This window comes from Harmonia axyridis, chromosome 5 (assembly GCF_914767665.1).
Source record: "Harmonia axyridis chromosome 5, icHarAxyr1.1, whole genome shotgun sequence".
NCBI lineage: Eukaryota > Metazoa > Arthropoda > Insecta > Coleoptera > Coccinellidae > Harmonia > Harmonia axyridis.
In genome coordinates this window covers 20371932-20397537 of record NC_059505.1, presented here as the reverse complement: position 1 = coordinate 20397537, position 25606 = coordinate 20371932, and the positions used below count along the sequence as shown (strand labels likewise).

Genomic DNA, 25606 nt, shown 5'->3' with positions numbered 1-25606 from the left:
TGTGGAAATTAAGATACTTTTTAGTCCCCTCCTTACGTGCTATCGTTTCGGATTGAATCCTTAGGAACAACATTATCGGATAGTGGTCAGTTATATCACACTGCAAAACAGCCGCCGAAAAATCTTCTTCTCGCATCTCAGTTTTTAGAAATATATGGTCGAGACAGGTCGAACTGTTTGGTCTTGTCACGGAATTAATCAAAGAAATAAAACCCTGCTCGCACATTACATTTTGATACTCTTCATCTACCTCCTTGCCCGACAAAATATCAAAATTTGTGTCACCAATAATTATATTAATGTGATCTCTTTGCTTGTTTTTCCGGAAAAAATCCGTGAAAAATTCATTGAATAATTCTTTAGAAATATCATGTGGTCTATAAACTGCTATAAGATTAATTACACAGGAGCCAAAAAAAGCCTTTAATTGCATTAAATTCAAAACACCATCAGTAAAAGTATGGCATTTAAACTTTATATCATTTCTTACATAAACAACAACACCATCATTCTGGTTAACACTACCATTGTTATATACTAAGCTATAATCGGAAATTTGAAACATTGACACATCCACGATTTTCCATGTTTCAGTGAGAACTATAAAATCATATGAACAATCTATTTCATTCAGAACTAGTTTTAAAGAGTCAAGATTTTTATTTAAACTTCTTATATTAACATGGAACATCTTTACATTGAAATCGCGCTTTACCCTCACAAAATCATTCAAATCTTGAAAACCAGAGAAAATGTCATTATTTGATTTGTGAATAGATGTTATATCAAAATCTTCAAGATAATGATCCATAATTATGCAATAGTATTTGAAGATCTATAGTCCGTTCTTTCACGTAGCTTTTTAATTTGGATCTCATACAAAGGACAAATTTTATCAAGTACAGAGTGATTTACATCATATCTGGTTTTGAATTTGTTATTATTTTCTACACAGTTGATACATGAAAATTTTTTGGACTTACAGTCTTTGTAGTAATGAGAATCAGGACACTGGGAACACTTGGTGGGGCCGTTATATTTACAGTCACTAATTTTGTGGTTGAAGCCATAACATTTATAACATCTTGATACTTTCAAATTCTCCCAAACAGAACATCTTTGGAGTCCGATATATATTCTGCCTGCTGAAATCAATTTTTTGAATGCTGAACCGTTACATTCTATTATACCGTATTGAGATGTATTATTTCTGTTTATTTTAGCTAAAACTAGGTCTAGTTCGTCTGTTTCCTCAAGAAATGAATTTTGGTTTCGAATTGCCTTTATAATATCATCCTTGAAAAAGTCTCATTTTCGTTTCTTTTATGTCATAATTTTCTCCCATTTTTGAAGCCAATTCATCTCTCATTTTATTGGTAGATCCATTTGAGTTACATTTAATTAACACACAGCCATCCCTTCTGTTCAATACCGAATTTATTCCTACTGATAGTTTACTCACATCCAATTTATCCACTATATCCTTCCTTGTTCTAGAGCAATCCTGTTTACTTTTCGGTTTGCATACAATGAAAGGAACGTTAGGTATGGATTTATTTCCGTGGTCTGCTATCTTATTTACGGCTTCCGCATATGTGAACTGGTGGCTTGAAGGTGTTGTAGCCAAGTTATCGAATTCTTCCCGAAGTTTCTTGAGATCCTGTTCTAGAAGTCTTATGATTTCTTTCGTACTCTCTATAAGGTCATCTTTAGTCTCTATTATTTTATTAAAAAGTTCGACGGATTCACCCCTCAAGCAGGATTGGCAGTAAAATTTAATGACGCGTTTGACTTTCAATTCAATCACTGTTATTTCCGATGATGTCAAATTCGCACATTGTTTACAAACATTCCGCGAACAACCATCACAGCTGACCACCGGTAATTTCGATGAGGCGGATTTTTTGCATTTCACGCACTCCATCACCTGTTCTTCTTCCGCTATCTGCACTGGGAACAGATGTTGATTTTCACATTTTCAGTAGACGATTTGGGTCAGCTATATCCACAAAATAACCCACTTGGAAAAGTTCTCCCGGAACTAAAATTTGATCCAGTCGGAATCCACAATTTTTATTGTAAATATTGGTACAAAATTCAATTTAGAAGTAGTTGATTTTCCCACTTTAACAGATATTAATATCAGAGCGAATACTCGAGACAACCTCCACATGTAACATTTATCTATTTACATATATCGATAGTTTTCTGACCTTTGCCCATCCCTAGTGTGGATTTGCCGAACGCAGTCAGTAACCGTAACGATTTCATCATAACCATAAAAAAAGATTTCTCTATGATCATAACTGTCAGTCAGACGCATGTCATGCCTATTAAAATTTTGTTGAAATATAAATCGTATATTGTATTATTTAATAATGAATAAGAAATAACCGATATCAACCAAATTCTCAGATCTCATTTCCCCAGAAATGGCAATTTCTTTCTTTGAAGAATTTGGGAGAAATGAATAATCAAAGTGTGAGCGTTATAATATAATCCCAACATTCAGATTTCAAAGTAGCACATTTCTTCTTTATAGAGACATGTATGATTCATAAGTCCAAATTTAATTAATGATTGGGAGGGAAAAATTGACAGAAAAAGTTTCTGTTTGTTAGTTAAGTTGTAATCCTTTTTATGGTCCATTTTGTTCATTTAATAGTTGCAATACACAATTATTAGCACATTTTTCTCTGAATTTCAACTTTGAAAAAAAATTTGCCATTTTATGTCTTGCCGATGAAAATATTGATATTCTTGTAAGTCAATTAAAAATGAATAATATATACAGGGTGAGTCTTTGACTTGTACATATATTTTAACCGAAGATTCCTGAGGTCAAAAGAAACACTTTTTTCCTTTATAGTTTTTTCCGATTCGGCCCGGTTACTAAGATACAGGCTGTTGAAAATCGATAAAAAAATGTGATTTTCGGCTATATCTCGTAAATGGTTCTATTGAAGGAAATGATTTTTGGAATATAGCTTTTCCTTGATGTGATACATCTTCTCCGAACACAAGATTCCCTACACATCTTTCAGTTTGTTCATTATGAACATCACATCACATAAAAATACCAGAAAATCTAAGAACCCAACTCTTAAAATTAATTTGACCATTCATTGAAGAATATTTGGCTAATTTGAAAAATAAAAGTATTCCTCATATTTTCTCGTACAAAGCGCCGTTTTCGAGTAACTTGATCTTAAAAAAAAAAAATTATCTGTGAAATTCAAAAAATTGGGTACTTTGGCTAAATGCAACTCTGTTCTGTTGTGGAAAAAAAAAACCACAGAAGTGAATATTTACTAGGATGTCATGTCTCAGATTTTAGAATTGAATTACTAGCCAACTTAGTTTGAAAATGAAGTTATTTGAATAAGCTCACCTCAACTCTTCTATTTGATTACAAATTATTGAGCTTTGACACAGCTCAGATAATAAGATACTTCATTAAAATCAACATTCTATTTTGAAAAGTCCAGATTTACCATAAAGCCCATGTTTAAAAAAGTCCCATTTTAATGACAACAATCAATATCACACTAAAGACTGCCATCGAACAATACTGTATTCTTCTTGTGGTCATTCAAACTCACATCGAAACATAACACTAAGTACATACTAGACAAATTTTCATGTGATTGAGATTAAATACTTTTATTCTTTTGCTACTCCATAAATTCATCCTAAAGCATATGATTGACATACTTCCAAGAGTGCTATAATTGTTTTAATATGAAAACAAATAGGTGAGTTGAAAGAAACAGGATATTCAATTGTGGATATTTATATTAATTACTTCTCATTTATTTTCAATGGCGAAATCAAGATGAATCAAGTAGAGTTGGCTAAAATGCAGGTACATATTATAGAACAAATTTCATAACAAGTGGAGTCTAACATTTTCCATTGATTACAGAGCCATAAAACTTCATTTCCATATTTTCACACTGATGGCTCCAAAAATATTGAAGCAGATCATTATTTTTATTTTTATGAGATCGTTGGAAATCAAATGCTTCATTTCATAAAGGAATTACTTTCTATCAGAATGCACACTCATTTATTTTGTATCCACACAATTATTTTGGAAATTGTTTTTAAATTTCTCGAAAATATGTATGGAATTTCAATATTCTGTTGGGATTCTTCAAATCTTCGATGATTTTCATTTCATGCTAACATAATATCAAATATCCTTAGAACATTAATATGTATCTATATTCTAAGCAAATATCATAATAACAACAACAGTGTAAATGAATATTTTAGGTTAGAACATAGATTATTCGAACTGCTGTGTTTAAATTTGCAACACTCGAAATTTGAGGTTCAAACTCAAAACCACAGACTACTGTTGAACATACCCACCTGCTAATTCTATGGTCAACATAGTATATGACATTTCAATAAATGTCTGTGACTTAACCAAGTTGTAGCAGTTGTAAGTTGTCGTAATACGTAATAAAAGAGTTTTATTTTCAAACCAAGTTCTTTACTGAAATTATAACAAAATATTCCGAATCCTAAATATAATTTAACAGGTTATGGGACCAGACATGCAGATTGATATTTAGGTTTGGAGAAAAACAAGATTTTTTAAGAATAAAAAAATCTACCGGAAAATTGGAGGTTATAACGGAAGAGTAAAAGTAAGAAAAAGGCAAGAAAATGTCGTCAGTATCACTGCCATTTCCTCAATTGACGAATACGAATTATTCAAATTGGAGATTTCGTGTAGAAATCCTGCTGGACAAGGAAGGAGTGAGTCACGTGCTAAGAACCACCCAGGATGAATATAACGAACTCAGTCAGAAAGATATGTTAGCATTCGATAGATCAGACTCAAAAGCCAAAGGTACAATAGTTCAATGTATGTCTGATCAACACTTGGAATACATCAAGGATGCCAAAACTGCTCTTGAGATGTTACAATCTTTGAAGAACATATTTGAACGGAAAAGTCCACTAGCAAAGTTGTACATTATGAAAAGACTTCTGAAAATGAAATGTACAGTTGATGAACTACAGGAACATTTCATGAAGGTTGAAAGTTTGCTGAGAGAACTTGAAGGAGCGGGTGCAAATCTAGATGAAAGTGATAAGGTCTGTTATTTATTGTTAACAATGCCCGAAAAATATGACACAGTCATAACAGCCATGGAAACTGTTAACACAGGCATAACGTTGGAATTTGTGAAAAATAGACTTTTGGATGCAGAACTGAAGCTCAAAGATTTGCAGGGATCCACTGAAAGAAACACAGTATTTTTAACAAAGAAGAATCAAAAAGACTACAAATGTTATGGTTGTGGAGGAGATCATTTTCTGAGAGATTGTCCGGAGAAGAACAAAAATGAGGTATCGAGTTTAAGTAGAGGTAGAAGAAATTACACACAGAGAAAAGGAGGTAAATTCAACAGAAATTTCAATAGACGAGCTTACACAAGTGAGGAAAACACAGATGAGAAAGAAATAGTCTTCATTTCAGAAATTCTCAATTCAGGAGAGGTGAATATAACATATTCTGATATGAAAATAAATTTTGTTTTAGATAGTGGAGCCACTGACCATCTTGTCACTGAAAAAGTAGAAGAATTGATGACAGATGTAAGAAATCTAGACAATGAAGTGAAAATCAGGGTTGCAAATGGAAATTTTTTGATTGCGAAGAGAATGGGTACACTAAGAGTTATATATAAAAACAGGAACATACGATTTGATGCTCTTATTGTACAGAATTTGACAAATAATTTGTTGTCTGTGAAAAGGTTAAATGAAAGAGGACAAAAAGTGATTTTTGATAAAAACAAAACTTTCATAGAAAGTATGGATGGTACAATAATAAATTGCAAGTCTATGGGCAAATTATACATAGCATCATTCGAATTACAAGAAGAAGTATGTAACCTAGTAGCAACAGGAGATATATGGCATAGAAGGTTGGGACATATTTCGGAATGTTATATGAAGAAGATGAATTTGCCAACTCCAAAAACCACATGCAGTCCATGTAGAGAAGCCAAAGGAACAAGAGAACCTTTTGAGAGTAAACAACTACCGAGATCCAAATCTGTTGGGGAACTTTTGCATTCAGATATTGGAGGGCCAATACGAACCCCTACATTGAATGAGGAAAGGTATTATCAAACTATAATTGATGATCATTCACATTTTGTTACAGTATACCTGTTGAGGAACAAAAGCGAAGCACCTTTCAATCTAATGCAGTACATCAGAGAAATGAAAGCCAAAGGATTTGTGTGTTCGAGAATAAGAATGGATCAAGGAGGTAAATATACAAGTACCGAACTGAAAAATTTTTGTAAACAAAAAGCAATTAAAACTGAGTATACACTGGCCTACACACCACAACAGAACGGAGTTAGTGAGAGAGCCAATCGGACATTATTAGACAAGGTAAGAGCTATGTTTACAGAAACAAACCTACCTAGAAGTTTATGGGGTGAAGCTATTCAATGTGCCGCATACCAGTTGAACAGATCACCAACAGCTGCTTTGCAAGGAAAGATACCAGTCAGTATTTTCTACTCCAAGACTGACTTGAGCAAGCTGAGAGAATTTGGAAGTAAAGTTTGGGTTGTGAAAATACCAAATTCAGGAGACAAACTCGAAAGCAGGGCAACACCAATGAGAATGGTGGGATATAGCGCAAATGGATACAGATTGTGGAATCCACAAACGAATAAAATCATTATTTCCAGAGATGTCAAGTTTGATGAGAATGACACATCATATCAAGAATCTGATAACCACATGAAAAATGAAGAAAACTATGTAATTGGAGAACCGCAAGAAGACAAGCTATGTGACACAGAAACAACATCACGAAGACAAACAAAAATACCGTCAAGATTCAACGACTATGAATTATACCATGTTTATTGTTTTTTGACAGAAGCCGAAAATCCAAAAGACTATAAAGAGGCCATGAAAATTGGAAATGGATGGCAAGATGCAATAAGCAAAGAACTTATGGCACACGAAAATTATGGAACATGGGAACCAGCTATTTTACCAGAAGGAAAAACTGCCATTGATACACGTTGGGTATTTAGAACCAAGCAATGTGGAGTTAAGAAAGCTAGATTAGTAGCTAAGGGATATCAAGAAGAATATCATTATAATGCATATGCACCTGTAGCAAGATATCAAACAATAAGATTCTTTATTTCTCATGCTCTAGAAAAGGACTGGGATATAAAACAATTTGATATTCCTACAGCATTTCTCAATGGAAAACTGAACATCGATATCTTTATTAAAATTCCTGAAGGTGTCAATACAAAAGGAAAATACAATTCATTAAAATTGAAAAAGGCACTATACGGTTTACGAGAAGCTCCAAGACTTTGGAACGAGAGGTTTCAGCAATTTGCAGAAAAATACAAATTAAAGAGATCTGAAAACGATTTCTGCTTGTATACAGGAGACAATGTATGGCTCTTAATATGGGTTGATGATATAATTGTAACTGGCAGAAACAGTGACTTTATTCAACATAAATTAGAACTAGAATTTAATGCAAAAAATCTGGGAAAACTTCAAAATTTTTTAGGAATGGAAATTATTGAACGAGACCACAAATGGCTTATCAGCCAGAAGAAGTTGATAAATAAAATCATAGAGAAGTTTAATCTACATGAATGTAAAGAAGCTCAAACACCTATGGAACCAAACTTCCAAGTTGAAGATCAAGAAGTTATTAAGGTACCATATAGGGAAATTATTGGATCCTTACTATATATTGCTACAATCAGCAGACCTGATATAGCATATTCTGTAATATTTTTAAGCAGATTTTTGGAAAAACCTACACAGCAAGTATGGAACGCTGCAAGAAGAATTGTACGATATCTGAAAGGTACTGTTAACTTGAATTTGACTTATGAAACAAGCAACGAAAACTTTGTGATAACAGCCTACACTGATGCAGACTGGGGAAGCGACCAACTAGACAGGAAAAGTGTAAGTGGTTGTGCAATATTTTTAAACAAAAATTTAGTGACGTGGATATCGAAAAAACAAAATGTAGTAGCTCAGTCAAGTTGTGAATCTGAATATCTAGCCAGTGCGGTGGCTGCTTCTGAGTTACTTTACTTAAAAGGTATTTGTGCAGATTTTGAATTGAACATTTCAAACACAATTTTATTGATAGACAATCAAAGTGCTCTTAAACAAATTGAAAGCTTTGAGAATAGTAAAAGGTCAAAACATGTTGACATTAAAGCTCACTTTATCAAAGATATTGTTGCAAAAGGCTTAATCAAACTATCATTTGTAAGCACAAGTGAAAATGTAGCTGATATTTTTACTAAATCTCTACAAAGAGAAAAATTTGTTTATTTCAGAAACATGTTAAATGTAAAATAATGTATTAATATTTTTTTTTGTTCGCAATTTAAAAATTTGTTATGAATATTTAAATTGAAGGGGGATGTTGAACATACCCACCTGCTAATTCTATGGTCAACATAGTATATGACATTTCAATAAATGTCTGTGACTTAACCAAGTTGTAGCTGTTGTACAAGTTGTCGTCATACGTAATAAAAGAGTTTTATTTTCAAACCAAGTTCTTTACTGAAATTATAACAAAATATTCCGAATCCTAAATATAATTTAACAACTACTAGTCTGTGTTAGAACTTTTACAGATTTATTTGTGAATGTGAGGTTAAATGACAATTCTTGTACGATATATTATAAATGCGATGTAATAAATGAATGGATATGAATTATGAGTATCAGAGCTAAGCTAATATGGGTGGTAGCAAGCTCAATTCGTTATGCTTATCGAAAATGAAATAGAAAATCAAGAGGAAAATATTTAATCTTTATCGTCAGTGAAATTGGAATAATTCATTTATTGTATTGAAAATACTTCTTTGTTCAACAAATGGAATGTTAAAAGTGAGTTTATGATGGTTTTTTCAATTTAATAGCTTATTTCCAAGGTTCAAATTGTATATCTTATATTTGCGAAAACTTCAGTGTTCCGGTTACCAGGGGTGAATTAGCTCATTATGAAAATTTAAAATGGCTATATCTTTTAAACAGGGCCGAATCGGAAAAAATGGTAAATGAAAAAAGTGTTTCTTTTGACCCCAAGAATCTTCGGTTAAAATATATGTACAAGTCAAAGACTCACCCTGTATATTTCGAGGGCTATCATTCCATTGGATATTTACTTGTTTGCCCTGAAATGAAGTTACAATTGAATCAATAATTGAAATAAAGGAACTGCATTCAATGCGTTTGAATTTCGCGCTGTAAATTCAAATTCATCAAATTATATTGTTGCGCGCCGCCCTACCACTGTAGCTTCCATCTCTCCTCTATCTAATCTTGATTATATTCATTGTTCGATACATTGTCATATGTTAATAACAACAACGAAAATCGAAATTTACTCATATAACTACGCAAAATTTATGTATCTCCGAGAGTGTGTAAACAATAAAGAAATCTGATATCTTCGCCCCAGAAGACAGAGTTTTTAAAGTTTTTAATAAGAACCCCCCTTTTATGTACGAACTGCGATTTCGTTACATAAAAATTGGTGCCGAAACCCGGGAATTTTCCCACTGATTCACTGAAGAAAGATAAAACACTTTGATTGATCCACGACGAAAGAATTGTCCACGAACTGGTTCATCGTATATCCATCTAGAACATCTACCAGTAAGGGAAGTACCCCTCACATCCTTTGACGAGAGGAATAAAATTTGATTCATCCACGGAAGAGAAATTTTCTACGAATTTTCATCCTGTAACCACCTGGAATTTCTACCTGGCGAGAAGTGTTCCTGGTTTCCCGTTGAGCCCCTGCAAAGATTCAGGTTTTCGACTTCACCTACAGTAAAGGAATTGAGCGAAACACACATAAAAAATACAGGTCAGATTGTTTCAGTTATCTCTATAAAAAGTGAAAACAGTGAACTTGTGATTGAACAATACGTGCGTATTTCCATCTCTCTTTACTGAATTGAAAGAAATTTCACTATCTTTGTTGCACAGTTTCAGCATATTTTATTTGTTTTATTATTAGAATTTGTAGTTTTTACTGAAGTTTTGCATCAGTGTCCACGGAATTTAAATTCATATTTTTTTTCTGGAAACATTCATTTCATATTCGAATTAACATTGATTCATTTCTGAAGTTTGAATTTCTGTGTAAACTGTTGTATGTTTTTTCAATATTCTATTGCTTATCTCTTGAACCAAAAGTGACATTTTAATATTTCTTTAAGTCAAAATGGAAGCTTTAATTGAACAAAGAACAGCGCACAAAAATACTATCGAGCGTCTTGAAAGATATCTGAATAGAAATAAGGATAGAGAAGCGATTGTTATTGAAGAATATTTGTCGAGGCGTGATTGGTTAATTGAAGCTTTCACCAAATATAACAAAATTCAAGATAAAATTGAATATCTTCAAACTGGAAAATTTGAGGTTGTAGACACTGAAGATAGAGAGGAGATGGAAGCTAGATATTGCCGGATCTTGTCTGAAATTGAAAGGAAAATAAGTCAATATGACTCTAAACATAAGGTAAGCAGCCCAACTACCTCTGATGATCTACCGGCAGAAAATAAAATGCATGTAAAATTGCCTGAGTTGAATATTCCAGTATTTTCTGGAAATATTTCTGACTGGATTCCTTTTATTGAATTATTATTATTATTATTATTACAAGGTAAAGAGTTGAGGCCAAGCCTATAAACTCAAAAAAAATTGAATATAAGAAAAAATACACCGAAACTTAAAAAAAAAAATGCATTACAACGGAAAAAGTAATTTATAGCTCCACAAGTAGCACTCACTCGCGACGAAACCAGGTGTCATAGCTGTTTTTGAAGGAGTTCACAGAAACTGAGTTCACCACCGATGAAGGTAAAGAATTCCAAACGGTAAACACGCGGTTTGTGATGAAAAACTGTCTTTGGGATGTCTTGAAACTTTCCTTCCTCAGCTTGAAAGCGTGACCTCGCAGGCGGTCGTCCAGGTTCAAATTGAAGAGACCACTAAGGTCGACTCCAAAAAGGTTGTGGAGAGCACGAAAAGTTATGATGAGATCACCACGCAGCCTCCTATCATCAAACGTGGACTGATTCATGATGGACAGTCTTTCACCATAACTGGGACGTAAGATACCGTAGGGCAAACGAGTTGCCCGTCGCTGGACGCTCTCCAACAATGCCGAGTCTCTACTCAATGATGGACCCCACACAGGGCCAGCAAACTCCAGTATGGGTCTCACGTAGAGTTTGTAGAGGAAAGAACAGGTGGTGGGATCACATCTACCAAAAGCTTTCTGGACCATGAATAAACTTCTTTTGGCCTTGTTTACTGCCTGAAGAATGTGGTCGGACCAGCTTAGATTCTCTGACACAATTACACCAAGGTCAGCATGACTAAGGTGCGTCAAGTTGGTGATCCACTCCTCGAATTTTGGTATCAAATTGTTTCGGGTATTTTGTGCCCATTTTGTGCCAATTTTTGCCGTATGAAAAAAATTTTGTGCCCATTCAGTTTTCGAGATATTTCAATTTTTTCCCGTTAGTCACCAACTTGACGCTGTGACTCACACATGGAAATTTTAAATTTTTTTTATTTGACTATTTTGTGCCAATTTTTGCTGTAAAAAAAAATTTTTGTGCCCATTCAGTTTTCGAGATATTTCGAGTTTTTACCATGAGTCACCAACTTGACGCTGTGACTCATACATGGAAATTTTCATTTTTTTTTATTTGGGTATTTTGTGCACATTTTGTGCCAATTTTTGCCGCAAAAAAAAATTTTGTGCCCATTCAGTTTTCGAGATATTTCGAGTTTTCCCTGTGAGTCACCAACTTGACGCTGTGACTCATACATGGAAATTTTAAATTTTTTTTATTTGGGTATTTTGTGCCCATTTTGTGCCAATTTTTGCTGTATGAAAAAAATTTTGTGCCCATTCAGTTTTCGAGATATTTCGAGTTTTTCATGTGAGTCACCAACTTGATGCTGTGACTCATAGTAGATGTTACATATTACTTTAACATAGTAATATTCTAAAGTAGTAAGGGCAAAACATTTCTATTTTTCATGTTTTATTTTATGAAAAGATAACAGTTTTCTTTACTGTATTTTAAAGATTTTCAAATGAAGTTAGTGTTAGTAAATATCTCGTTTTGAATTATAATTAAAATGATCTATCACAAAGTAACGGACTACTCTATCCAATACCTAATGAAGGATCTAATAAAGAGGGCAAAAATAGTGTTCCATATACCTACATTTCCCAACTTCAACTATCACTTGGAATGAGATTTTTTTTCTCTCCAAGCTTTTATTCCTCACATTATTTCAAAGTAGATCCTGAAACTCTGTACGTGAAGCAGCTTACTCTGAAATACATGTTCATGCATTTCTAATTATCAGTGAATTGACGAAAAAAATTAATTATAACGAAATTATAAGACCAGACTAAACAATAGATCTAGGAGAAGAAGAATATATATGAATGAAAATATATCATTAATCTGAGTACCTATTTTCATTTTATGTTCCAGATATTATCAAAATTTCCATTTTCAGATACTCTTTGCAGGCCCGGTCTGGCCAGGTCGGCAGGTCGGCGATCGCCGAGGGCCCCGGCCCAAGGAGGCCCCCAGCTGAACCAAACTTAACTAAACAAATTTTTGAAAATATGTTTTTTTGACAATTTTATTTCATTTAAACGTTTTAAAATGAACAACGAATAGACATTATGGGCAAGGTTCTGTATTGATATTTTTGTCGAAATCTTTTATTTGAACAAGTTGATAAAAACAATTGCTTCGATAAAACGCAATATAATTTTGAAAGGCTTCCACAGTGACGGCTCGTCAGGGTCGGCAGGGTCGGCCGGGCCGACCCAAAAATTGTCGGAAAATAGAAAATAATTCTAGATATTCAATTCATTCAAACTCGATCGGAGTTATCGATTTCGATATCCAAATTCCCTTGGTAATGAATATTTCCACTCAGAACAGGAAAATATAACTTATACCGGCCAATATTTTCTTTCGGACCCACCTAATATTCGATTTCCAAAGCATTCAGCGTTGTTATTCCCTTTCATAAATTGTAACAAACCACAATCGTAAATGGTTACTTTTCGTAACATCACCACAAACAAGTTATTCCAGAATTGTACGTAACACCGTAACATTAGGTCTGAAATGTAACACAAATGTTACAACTATACAATTAACAATTGCAACTCCTGGAATGTCACTGAAAGCATCTCATCACGTTAGGTCGGCCAAGAGCCGATGGCGGAACCAGCGCTATTATATATATATATATATATATTTTGATCATGTTATTTACCTGCTTTTTAATAGTCAATAGTATTTTCTTTATTTGGAAGTGTCAGGTTTTTAATGAAGTTGTTCAGTTCATATAAAAAAAATATATAATTATACGTTTCGGAGAACACTCTCCTTCTTCAGTAAAAATAACTCATCTGATAGTTTACAATATGAAATAATAATTAAAATTGAGGCTGTAAAAAAACACAAACATTTAAAATAGTGTACACAATAGTTTACTTCACAAAATAAGTTAATTAAAATAAATGTATCTCACCTTCAATTTCTCGTCATTTCACAATATTGGAACGTGAATGTCAAAGTCAGTTTTCTTTGGTATGTGTCACGTTTTAGGTCTTGTCTTCTTCTTTTTGTTGTGTCGGTTTTTTAAGGAGTGGTACATAAAATTGACTGAGTTGTTATATATATATATATATATATATATATATATATATATATATATATGCCCGGCACTAAGAGATACCAACCCTATAAGGTGAAAAAAAAAAAAATATATATATATATATATATGTGTGTGGCCGACCCACATCTCGAGGGCACGAGCCGTCACTGGGCTTCCACGATAGCATTATTCGTAACGTCATGGTAGACTCTTTCCAAGATATAGGAAGCACTTATATACCAATTGGCTATTTTCGTACGATAAGTCATTCGATGAAAAGATTATGAAAGGCTTCTAGAAATTACTGTAGTTGAAGACTCGAGTGGTCCTGCATTGTAAAAACGTGTAACTCCAGAATAAACCAAGTACGGAATTCTGGAATCAAATATCGTTTCATGTTCATTCGATGGAAAAAATAACATGAAAGAGTATTATAACGGTTTACAGGCTCACCTTAAAAAGCTAAATGAAAATATGACGTATCTATCACGTCTTGAACCTAGTAGCTGATTCAGAAGTAAAGTTACTAGAGACAGAAAACTTGTTTGGATTGGTGGAAGAATCTGCAGTTTTTCTGAGTTCATCTTACAAGCGAATGGCAGTATGGTAGAAAGAAACAAAGAACAACATACAAACTTTAAAGACTGCAAAAGTCTCTAAGGCTCTATTTTCGATAATTGATGAAAGTGTGTTGAAGAAAACTGCCAAAGATAAATAATTGACGTCAGTAAACCGTATTAAAAAAACATGATGGTCAGTTTGGTTGTAAATCCAGACAAATGGCCAGAAATTTGGCAAATCAATGATCAAAAATTAGAAACTCATTTATTTCATTCGTTTTACATTTGGTTCTTGTTATAACTCCTGGTTCAAAATATTTGCAAACTAAAACATTGAACTACGCTGTTGCTTGGAATTCATTTCAATCACTGTTCAAACTAATAAATGAAAAAAGAAATCATAAACATTTTGAAGTTGTATACACGAAAATAAAAGAGTATGCGCCAAGAGTCTGCTATTAATTGTAAATCGGAAGAATCGGAATATTGATATGGAAATAAAATTGCATTTCACGGAAAGAAGAATTTCAGAGAAAAAACGGATGTCTGGAAAAATCAAAAGATGATTCTCCTAAAATCTCAACAAAAATAATTACAAGTCAGTATTTTCGATGTGTTAGAACCAGCATTGAAGAAAGTTTTTGTCCAAATAGAGAAATTTTAGAGGACCTGTCTTGGTTACACCCAAGAAAGTTCAATGAAATAAGTTTGAAGATATTCCAACTATAGTCTTCTCTTGTATTTCAAACCTGAAAAGTTTGAAGACCTTGATTATTAACATAAATAATTTGCAATCAGTTCAAAAGTTTCATGAAAATCGGAAATACTCAAGATGAACAAATCCCAGGCGAAATGTTAAACAAAGCAGAAGGAAATTTAGATTACTGTCAAATTGATTCAGAACCTGAATCAGAAGAAGCAACTTTTTGTGGTCTACGTAATGACAGTAAAGCAATTGTCAAGTGTTCGTCATGCGTATTTTCAGTTCTTTTTGATTTCTCTGGATCGGGCTTTTTCATTCACTTGTATGTATCTTATAAATACGATATTTTGTATACAGGTTACCTGTGAAAGACTATTTTTTGAGTTAAAAATAATCAAGAATCGTCTTAGGTCTAGTTCAAGCCAAAACCTTATTTCTATCCTAGTTTTTATGAATATGGAAAGAGATTTATTTTCTGACTTGGACAAAGATGACATAATTAATGTCATGGGCAGGAGTTGTGAAGAACTTACCAAAGACTGAAAGGATAGTTAGTAAAATCATTAATTATTCAACTAGCAATGTGCTAAGAATTTTTTTTGTATTTATATTGTTAACAACAGTATTCATTTTGACCTACTTCATATAATGATTTATTTTATACTTTTATTTCATTATTATTTTAGGCCTATTTTACTTTTTAGTATCAATATACCTAGTTGTTACTTTAAAGTTCAGTTTATAATTGTACATTTTTTTTGTCTTGTGTTTTTCATTTTTATTTTCGTAGTTACGTCATTGGTCTCTCATTGAAATCTCATTCTACTTCAATTATAACCACTTTCAAGGAGTACTGAATGCATAATCTTGTTCTTTCAATTAGAGATACAATAATAAATTCATCTAAATTTGCTGCTGGAGGCAGAATACTTTGAGATTCATTCAAACCTCAACAACCATAATTTAAAATTATTCAAGAGCACGTTTTGGCTGCCGTGATAGATTCTTGTTTTATTTCCTGAAGGGGGCCCCAAATCAGCATCTAGCCGAGGGCCCCCAGTGGAGCCAGACCGGGCCTGACTCTTTGCTGAAATTATTGCGTTAATCCTCATAGCTTTCAAAATATGAAGAAAAAACCGAAAAAATAGAGAATTTCCTCAGTCACAATTACGTGAATTATTTTTACTGTGAATATCCTATGCGTATACTCAATTAACTTCCTCAAACTAGAATGATGTTGGAATATCATGCATATTTTGAATTTGAGAAATATCATCACAGGGTGTTTCAAATATTGTGCCAAAAATTGTGAACAAAATTTGATCATAACTTTCGATTTCCAAATTTGAACCCTATTTTTTTGTGATTTCGTTGAATTCTACGGTGAAAAATAAGGGTAGTGTCCGAACATGATTATGCTCTCAAATTAAATAATTCAAGAGTTATTCGAGATTTTATGAATTTATGTTATACGTTGGCCAATAAAACATTATGTGCTTCGCATCTTTCTTCTACAACCGTTGTTTGTTGTTTCATTTAATGATTAAAAGTTTTATCTTTATCTTTTCCTTACAGCTTTTGTATCGTGGCATTGTATAATGTCTGAACATAGTTTTTTCGCAATAAAGATTCGTCTAGAGTATTTTGCTTAATATGTTATAAAAAAAAGTTGTAAATTCTTCAATGTCGCAAACAGAAGGTCCGCTGAAATTAGAGATTCACTCAATCCTTCAGTGAACGACTGAGACGACAAACGGATTCTAACGCCCCCATTTAAAAAAATATACAAAGATATAAAAATACAAAAACATTGAGTAAGTATACAGAGTGATTTAAAATTCAGTATCAAGATATCAGAGGCATATTTTTCAGGTCAAAATAATGCCTTTTTTCAATAACCTGTGCTCGCAAACGCTTCGTTACCGAACTACAGGGCATAAAAGATTTTTTTAGTCCTTTCTTCACAGCTCTTTCAGTTTTAGAGCTCTTAAGATAGTAAGAATTGATTGTAAAGGAGATATTTTTTCGCCTCATACACTTTTTGCAGTACGGCGCTGGTGAATTCTAACATATGAAATAAATGTATATTATATTCATAAATTTTTTGGTTTCTGTTACTTTTACGCATCTGCGATCGTCATCGAGAAAAAAGTGAAATCATTTTTTGTAATTGGCTGCATTTCATTAAAATTTTTATTAATGATAAGAACCTATTATTACATTGAAAACAAAAAACTTTTGGTTTAAGAGCAAATTACAAGTTTCCTTAGACATTAACTAAAAATAAGAACTTAAACGTTTTTGGTTCGGTAACTGAGCGTTTGCGGACATATGTTCATGTAAAAAAGTCTTATTTTGACCTAAAAAATACGCATCTGAAATCTTGATAATGGATTCTGAATCACCCCCACAATTATTATCTCTAGCAAGTATCTAGCAGGGCCGGCGTTAGTGGTGAAACCGACTGTTTCGGGCGCCTCTATTCGAGGGGCAGCAATTTAGCCCAGAGTGTATTTCTATCAAAATATAGTCTTGATTCTGAAAAACAACTTGAGGTTGGTCCGCTCCGCAGCGTAGTGCGTTCATAAAAATTTCCAGACCGTCTTTACTAAGCCGCCTGTTAAATAAATAACACCCCCGTTAAGCTAGCAGAACCACTTTCGAATTTTCGATTTTTTTTTTGGCCAAAAAAAAAAATCGGTAATCTGAGGAGCAAAAAATTTCGAAATAGGGTAATTAATTAGTTTGAATAGAGCCTAAAATTATGCCGTAATAATTTTTTCCATTTTCATATGAGATTTGCATTTTTCACGTACTGACGGAATTGAATGAATGAAGTAGTGGAACTCATGAGATCTCGGTAATCTGAGGAGCAAAAAATTTCGGAATAGGGTAATTAATTAGTTTGAATAGAGCATAAAATTATGCCGTAATAATTTCTTTCCATTTTCATATGAGATTTGCATTTTTCACTTACTGACGGAATTGAATGAATGAAGTAGTGGAACTCATGAGATCTCGGTAATCTGAGGAGCAAAAAATTTCAGAATAGGGTAATTAATTAGTTTGAATAGAGCCTAAAATTATGCCGTAATAATTTTTTTCCATTTTCATATGAGATTTGCATTTTGCACGTACTGACGGAATTGAATGAATGAAGTAGTGGATCTCATGAGATCTCGGTAATCTGAGGAGCAAAAAATTTCGGAATAGGGTAATTAATTAGTTTGAATAGAGCATAAAATTATGCCGTAATAATTTTTTCCATTTTCATATGAGATTTGCATTTTTCACGTACTGACGGAATTGGATGAATGCAGTAGAAGTACTCACGAGTTCTCGGTAATTTGAAGAGCAAAAAATTTCGGAATAGGGTAATTAATAAGCTTGAATAGAGCCCAAAATTATTATGATATTCAAATTATTCTGAGGTCTTCATTTACGATTGGGTTCTGCTAGCTTAACCGTAAAGCTAGCAGAACCCAGGGTGTTTTTAAAAAAACTTATATTCAGAAATTTGTTAATGGGTTCAAACGTGAGCCTAAAATTATGGTGTAATCAGATTTTCCATAAGATATCGATTAGCTTGGTGGTTCTGCTAGCTTAACGTTAAGCTAGCAGAACCCGCGATTTCTCCGACAATTAAGGAGCAAAAAATTTTTGAATAGGGTAATAAATTAACCTAAAATGAGCCTAAAATTATGGCCAAAAAAAAAATCGAAAATTCGAAAGTGGTTCTGCTAGCTTAACGAGGGTATAAATAACACATGGCAACCCAACCAATATACGCATTGACTATTACCCTAATTGAAAGAGGGATGAAATGTATTTCACAAAGACGAAAGAAAACACTATCTTCGCTTTCGAATTATGTGGAAGTTGTTTACTCATTCAACATATTGGAAATTCCTACGATTCTGCATTCGAAACTAGTTACTATTAAATTCCAAATGTTTTCCGCGGAACATATGTTTTCTCATTTAGTTTTCGAAGTTCTGCGTGTGATCGTACGCAGTTGATATTTTTTGTGTCTTGTGAATATGAAAATCAGATATATTACTTACAAGGGCATAGATCTATTTTTTCCTGTGGGGTTTATCGTCGACATTGTTTACTTATATCTATTATGTGGGAAAAAGAGGTTTGATAACGTAGTTTGAACCAAATTATTCGAAATAATTTTGTTTTTTATTAATAATTGAATTGTTTCTATCTTATACGTATACTGGATGTTCCTGAATTGGAGTTATTAAGGAAAATGAGGAATTCCGATTTTTTACTGACGGCTTGTTTCCAAAGGAAAGTGAAATGATCATTATTGGTCCATTTTATGGAGAAATTTTAGTTCTTCGTCTTTACGGTTTGATTGATACTTTTTCAGCGGGGGCGCTAAAAAATTCTTCGCTTCAGGCGCCAAAATTGCTAGCGCCAGCCCTGGTACCTAGTGATTCAAAAACAATCTATTTTCATCATGAAATTTTGCTATAGTTTTTGAACGATCTAGGGTCAATTTGGCGCTCTTGAAATATGCCCCGAGGAAAGCTCAACTTCCTTCCCACCCGGTCACTACGGCCCTGGGTGTGTTAGTTCTGTGCATAGATAAATTAGTTTGTCTATGGTTCTGTGTGTTCGATTCTTAGACGGTGTATTCAGGTATGCTGTTTTGACACATCGTTTGAATTCTCTTAATTTACTTTCAGTTTCGTTCAATCTGTTTTGCGATTGTTCGACTGTTTTGTTTTTGAAGTCGACCAAGTTAACATCGATTATGTGTTCCCTTGTAATTCTCACCAGATGTTAGTAAAATTAGCAATCGGGATAAATATTTTCTCCAAACACTCCATTCCTTAGAGGTTGAGTAGACAAAAGCTCATAAAAGTTGGTTGGGATTTGTCAAATATATTCTCGATGTACGGTTCTATTTGGCTTGTTTCTATTTGTTTGAAAACAAATTTTATTTTGAAAATATGCAGATGAAACAGAAAATTAGTAAATATGCACTGCAAGGCAAAAATATCTCATTCGAGACACAAAAATGTATATTTATAAGCATAAGCATATGTAGTTGAGCAAATGCAGATTTATCCGAAGCATAATTTTATAATACAATGCTCGTCGCTGAATTGTGCTACATCTCACTGAAATTACTACAAATATTTCGAAAACTGTAGGGGCTCAAAATCCATACGATACGCCACAAAACGAGCACAATTTATCTAAAGATGAAAATTTCCGTCCGACAAGTAAGTGACTCACAGGGAAAACTCGAAATATCTCGAAAACTGAATGGGCACAAAAATTTTTTCATACGGCAAAAATTGGCACAAAATGGGCACAAAATACCCAAATAAAAAAAATTGAAAATTTCCATGTGTTGACATTCGGGAATAAGGTTACCGCTAAGTGCAAATTCGAGGACACCACTCAAGATGATTCTCTCGCACACCTTCGCCACAATCGGAACCAGACTAATTGGACGATAATTTTCTGCGTCACGTTTATCTCCCTTTTTGAAAATTGGCGTTACAAGTGCATTACGCCAAGCAGAGGGTAGGTAGGGTGTTTGAAGTGAACGTTCTCGTACAGAATAGAAAGAGGGTACGAAAGAGGTTGGGCACATTCTTTGAGCATTTTAGCAGTGATACCATCCGCACCAGGAGAGGAGTTAACATTGAGTGCAGATAGGTGGGCTTCAACGACTGCAGGGCCGAAAGGAGACTCCGTTATTTCAGAAGAATTCCTCTCAACGTTCAATCTTGGGAGTTGGTGGGCTCCTCTTGTAAAAGAGGCAGCAAAGGAATCAGCTAGGACGTTTGCCGTCTCCTCGGGACAGGAGCAGGGAGTATTGCTAGAATTGCGAACCAATGGTATGTCAACTTTAGAATTAAGGGTTGATCTGACGTATTTGAAAAACTTTTTATTGTTCTTAGAATGTAGTAGATTGGATTCAAATTCCTTTTTGGAGTCGACAATTAGTGACGAAAGTGAATTGGAGAAACGTCGATGGTCTTCGTAGTCTCTTACTTGCTTACGGCGTAGATAACGTTGCCATATGGACTTCTTGTGACGTATTAGTCTAAGGATATTTTGATCGATCCATGGCTTAGCTGGTATGTGAACAATATTTCTCACAGATGAGCATTCATTGGTCAAGTTTAGAAGGGTTGAGGCAAAAACAGCCCACATCTCCTCAGTATCAGTATTGGGCGTAAGAAGTGTATCCCAATCGACGTCCCACAGTCTCAGACAAAGTTGATGATAGTCTATGATTTTCAATTGTTTTCTTGACCTCTCGGATGGTGTACGTGATTTCATATGAATGGTGGAGAGTAAGATAATGTGGTCTGATTTGCCTTAGGGTGGATATTGTTCAATTTTAGAAACAAGGTCAGTATCGTTCGTTAGCAATAGATCTAGAAGAGAAGGAGTCTGCAAATTGCGAAAGCGCGTAGGAAAGTCCACCAGTTGAAAGAGGTTGCAGTCGCGGATAGCGTCTACAAAAACGCTATGATGCCGAATTATAGGTCTTTGATGTCATAGGCCATTCAACGTCGGGCATGTTAAAATCACCAGCTATATATAGATTGCGCTTGGTCGTGGAAAGACTACCCAGATGAGCAGCCAGAGAAGTATCGGATTGGCAAGGGCGAGGTCGATAAATGCAGCCGATGGTAAAGAAGCAAGACTTCTCCTCCAACAGATCAAGAAATATATTGTCAATTCCCGGCAGGTCAAGGTTAGTTACTTCCAAAGAAAAAGATGAAGAGATATTCGTGGCCACATACATGCAAACACCACCATGACCTACAGTTGTTGTACTGTCCTGCCTATAAATCAAGTAACCGGGTATGGAAACCAGTGAGTCTGGAATACTAGGGAGGTAAATAGATGAAGGATTTAAGTTTATATGACCCAACAATATGAAAAACGACCCTGCCAACAATGTGAAGACTTACGACGCCCACGCTGTTGAGTTTGGAAGCAGACTTGTATAGTCTGTAATGTTATATGGATGATTTCATTTGCGGCGCGAATTCATCAGAAGATTTAAAGGCGATGTATATTGAGCTTCATGAGCTTCATGAAATTCAGAAGAATTTTTGAGATACTTCGATAAAATTCATTCCCAAAATGGCGATAACTACAATTTCAAAATTTCAGACTCTCCTGATAAGGTGTTAGGCCTAATGTGGAATCCTCATAATGATGATTTCCTGATCACAATTCCAGACTTCAAATATGATAATGTTCTTACAAAACGCCATGTTCTTTCCTTAATATCACAAGTTTTCGATCCCTTAGGTTTGATCGCCCCGTTTACAATTAGACTAAAAATGTTAATGCAAAAAATATGGTCTTGTAATATCGATTGGGATGATCAATTATATTCTGAAGTGTCGGATGAATGGCAAGGCTATTCGAAGGGAATTGATCACCTAAAACAATTGAAAATTCCACGCTCTCTCTAATTAAATATTCCTGTTTCAAAGAATGAATTAGTTGGTTATTGTGACGCTAGTACGAAGGCCTTCGGTTGTTGTATTTATTTGCGTGTTACCTACACCAATAGTACCATTTCAACTCGCCTCATTTGCGCCAAATCCAGGGTGGCCCCTTTGAAAAGTTTGTCATTTCCAAAACTTGAATTGAATGCTGCTCTTTTATTGTCAAAATTAATGAATAAGATCATAAATATCTATGACAAATTAAAAATAGATAGCGCTCATTTATTTTCTGATTCAGAAATTACATTATCGTGGATATCATCTCCCCCTTCTCGGTGGTCTACATTTGTAGCCAATCGAGTGACAATCATACAGGAGATGACCTCTAATTGTAGGTGGGCTCATGTGAGATCTGCTCAAAATCCCGCCGATTTGGTTTCGAGAGGGTTATCACCCAAAGATTTGACAAATAGTTTAACTTGGTGGAAAGGTCCCAACCTTTTATCTAATTTCGATACAAACCTTCATGAACTCAAGTTTACTCCTTGTTTTAAAGATTTACCGGAGGATTCTCAAACAGAATCGGATTTGGAAAAGTTGTCAAAATCCTTTTCTACATTTTCCAGGTTTCATCGAAGCCTTACGTATTGTTTTCGATTTTACAATAACTGTAGGTTACAGGAAAGAATAGAAGGCCCACTTAAGGTTCGCGAACTTCAGCATTGCCTTCTCTCCATAATTAAAGTTATACAAAGGACTCATTTTTCAAATATATTTTCACATTTCCATTATGGTTCTGAAATAAAAAATAGAAATATCGTCAAACTAAGTCCATTTTTGGACAGTCAAGGCATAATACGCGTCGGCGGTCGGCTATCATTATCTAATCTTCCTTTCGACCAAAACCACCCTATTTTGTTGCCCTCACGAAATAATATAGTAAAATTGATGCTGAAATTGGAACATGAAAAATTACTACATGCTGGTCCTCAAACGGTTCTTTCCAATTTCAGATTGAAATTTTGGCCTTTAAACGGACTTAAAGATATCAAAAATATAATAAATAAATGCATCACTGGCTATAGATTCCGGTCAAAAAATGCCCAATAAATAATGGCAGATCTTCCTAAAGTGAGAGTTTCAGTCGCTAGAGCATTTTCTCAAGTTGGACTGGACTACGGAGGGCCATTATTGATATAATCCTCTAATTTGCGGAAGGCCCCAATAATACGATGCTATATTTGTATATTTGTATGTATGGCTACAAAAGCAGTACATATTGAGTTAGTGAGCGATCTTAGTACTCAGGCCTTTATATCTGCACTCATAAGGTTCATCTCGCGTAGAGGATGTCCTGCTTGTATGTATAGTGATAACGTAACCAACTTTCTCGGAGCAAGTAATGCTTTGAAGGATCTTTATGACTTTTTCAAAATAAAGAATAATGTTAATGTCTTGGAAGATTACTTGAGTAATAGAGGCATACAATGGAAATTCATACCCCCTCATAGTCCACACTGGGGAGGATTATGGGAGGCTGCAATTAAAAGCGCCAAGCATCACTTATATCGCGTAGTTGGTAATGCTTCTCTTACATTTGAGGAGCTCACGGTACTCACCCAAATTGAAGCTGTGTTAAATTCCAGGCCCTTGTGTCCCCTTTCGAACGACCCTACTGACTTGAGTTGCCTGACCCCAGGGCATTTCCTTATAGGAGCGCCCCTGACTACATTCCCGGATAAGGATGTCCCCACAACACCTACAAACCGCTTGTCACGTTGGGAACTTTGCACAAAGCTGCAACAAGATTTTTGGAAGAGGTGGTCTGTCGAATATTTGAATAACTTACAAAATAAGCCTAAATGGTTAAAGCCCAACCCAAACTTAAAGGTCAATGATTTGGTTCTCTTGAAAGAAAACAATTCACCCCCTCTGAATTGGCGCAGAGCACGCATATTAAAAGTTTATCCTGGTCCTGATAATAGAGTTAGGGTAGTCGATTTAAAAACAAGAGATGGAGTGTTCACAAGACCAATATCAAAGGTTTGTCCTCTACCAGAGATCTCTGACTCTAAAACTTTGCAATAATTTCATTTATCGACTATTATTGAATAAAATTGAAAATTGATTTCCTCATTCTCTTTTTAATATTCGGAAATGGCGGGGGAGGATGTTTGAATTTCGCGCTGTAAATTCAAATTCATCAAATTATATTGTTGCGCGCCGCCCTACCACTGTAACTTCCATCTCTCCTCTATCTAATCTTGATTATATTCATTGTCATATGTTAATAACAAAAACGAAAATCGAAATTTACTCATATAACTATGCAAAATTTATGTATCTCCGAGAGTTTGTAAACAATAAAGAAATCTGATATCTTCGCCCCAGAAGACAGAGTTTTTAATAAGAACCCCTCTTTTATGTACGAACTGCGATTTCGTTACACAATGTTCATTTTCAGTTTTGACAAATATTGAATTTACATTATCATTCGATAAGATCTATGAAAAGACCTACAGTGAAATTTTTGTTTTAGGAATATTCAGTTTAGCTATAATAAACTGAAAAGAGGCAGAATGAATAGATCTACCTTTCAAATACCCATGGCTCATGTTGCCTCACAAGCAATCGTAATATCATATCTAGGTGTAACATCATTGAGAAATCAGATTATAAGAAGTCCCTCATTTCCAAGGTTCATCAATACTTTTTTCAGTTGAGCAACAAATTATTCTTCTATTCCATAATTTATTGAGAAATATAATATATGATCAACAATTATATAGGGTGTATATATTTAGAATACTAGGAAGGACACCTTTTGAAATCTAAAAATTTGGTTAATAGTAGGTTATTTTTCATAATTTATAAAATAATACAATATATAATTTGCAATTATATAGGTTGCATAGATTGAATACCAAATAGTGATTTCTAGAGAGCCCCCAATTGAATAGAACGTATTCTTCATATTTATAAAGGAATATATTATACAATTAATAATTGCAACAATTCGAAAGACCAATTGGACATTCCTGAAGAACTAAAGCGTTTTTAGAATCTGAAAATTGTATCAATGTATTTTGCATACTCTTCTGTTGCATATTTCTTGAAGGTATATGGA

General features: G+C 34.1%; 2 protein-coding genes across 3 annotated transcripts; one reads left to right on the top strand and one right to left on the bottom strand.

The window, feature by feature from the left end:
• Positions 1–1007: 1007 nt before the first annotated feature.
• On the bottom strand, positions 1008–1924 carry LOC123680262. Of its 2 annotated transcripts, none has more exons than XM_045618063.1 (2): positions 1463–1924; positions 1008–1145 (listed from the first exon to the last, which is right to left on the bottom strand). In XM_045618063.1, exons 1-2 carry the CDS (start codon positions 1922–1924, stop codon positions 1095–1097), a joined length of 513 nt encoding a protein of 170 aa, XP_045474019.1. In that variant the 3' UTR covers positions 1008–1094. The 2 variants fall into 2 exon arrangements, with proteins under 2 accessions (XP_045474019.1, XP_045474020.1); XM_045618064.1 differs by having other exon boundaries at positions 1015–1142.
• A 7478-nt stretch (positions 1925–9402) lies between these two features.
• Positions 9403–25255, top strand: LOC123680702. The gene is made up of 2 exons (XM_045618736.1): positions 9403–10582; positions 24126–25255. The coding sequence occupies exons 1-2, from the start codon at positions 10566–10568 to the stop codon at positions 24565–24567; spliced, it is 459 nt and encodes a 152-aa protein (XP_045474692.1). The 5' UTR covers positions 9403–10565; the 3' UTR covers positions 24568–25255.
• The last annotated feature ends 351 nt before the right edge of the window (positions 25256–25606 follow it).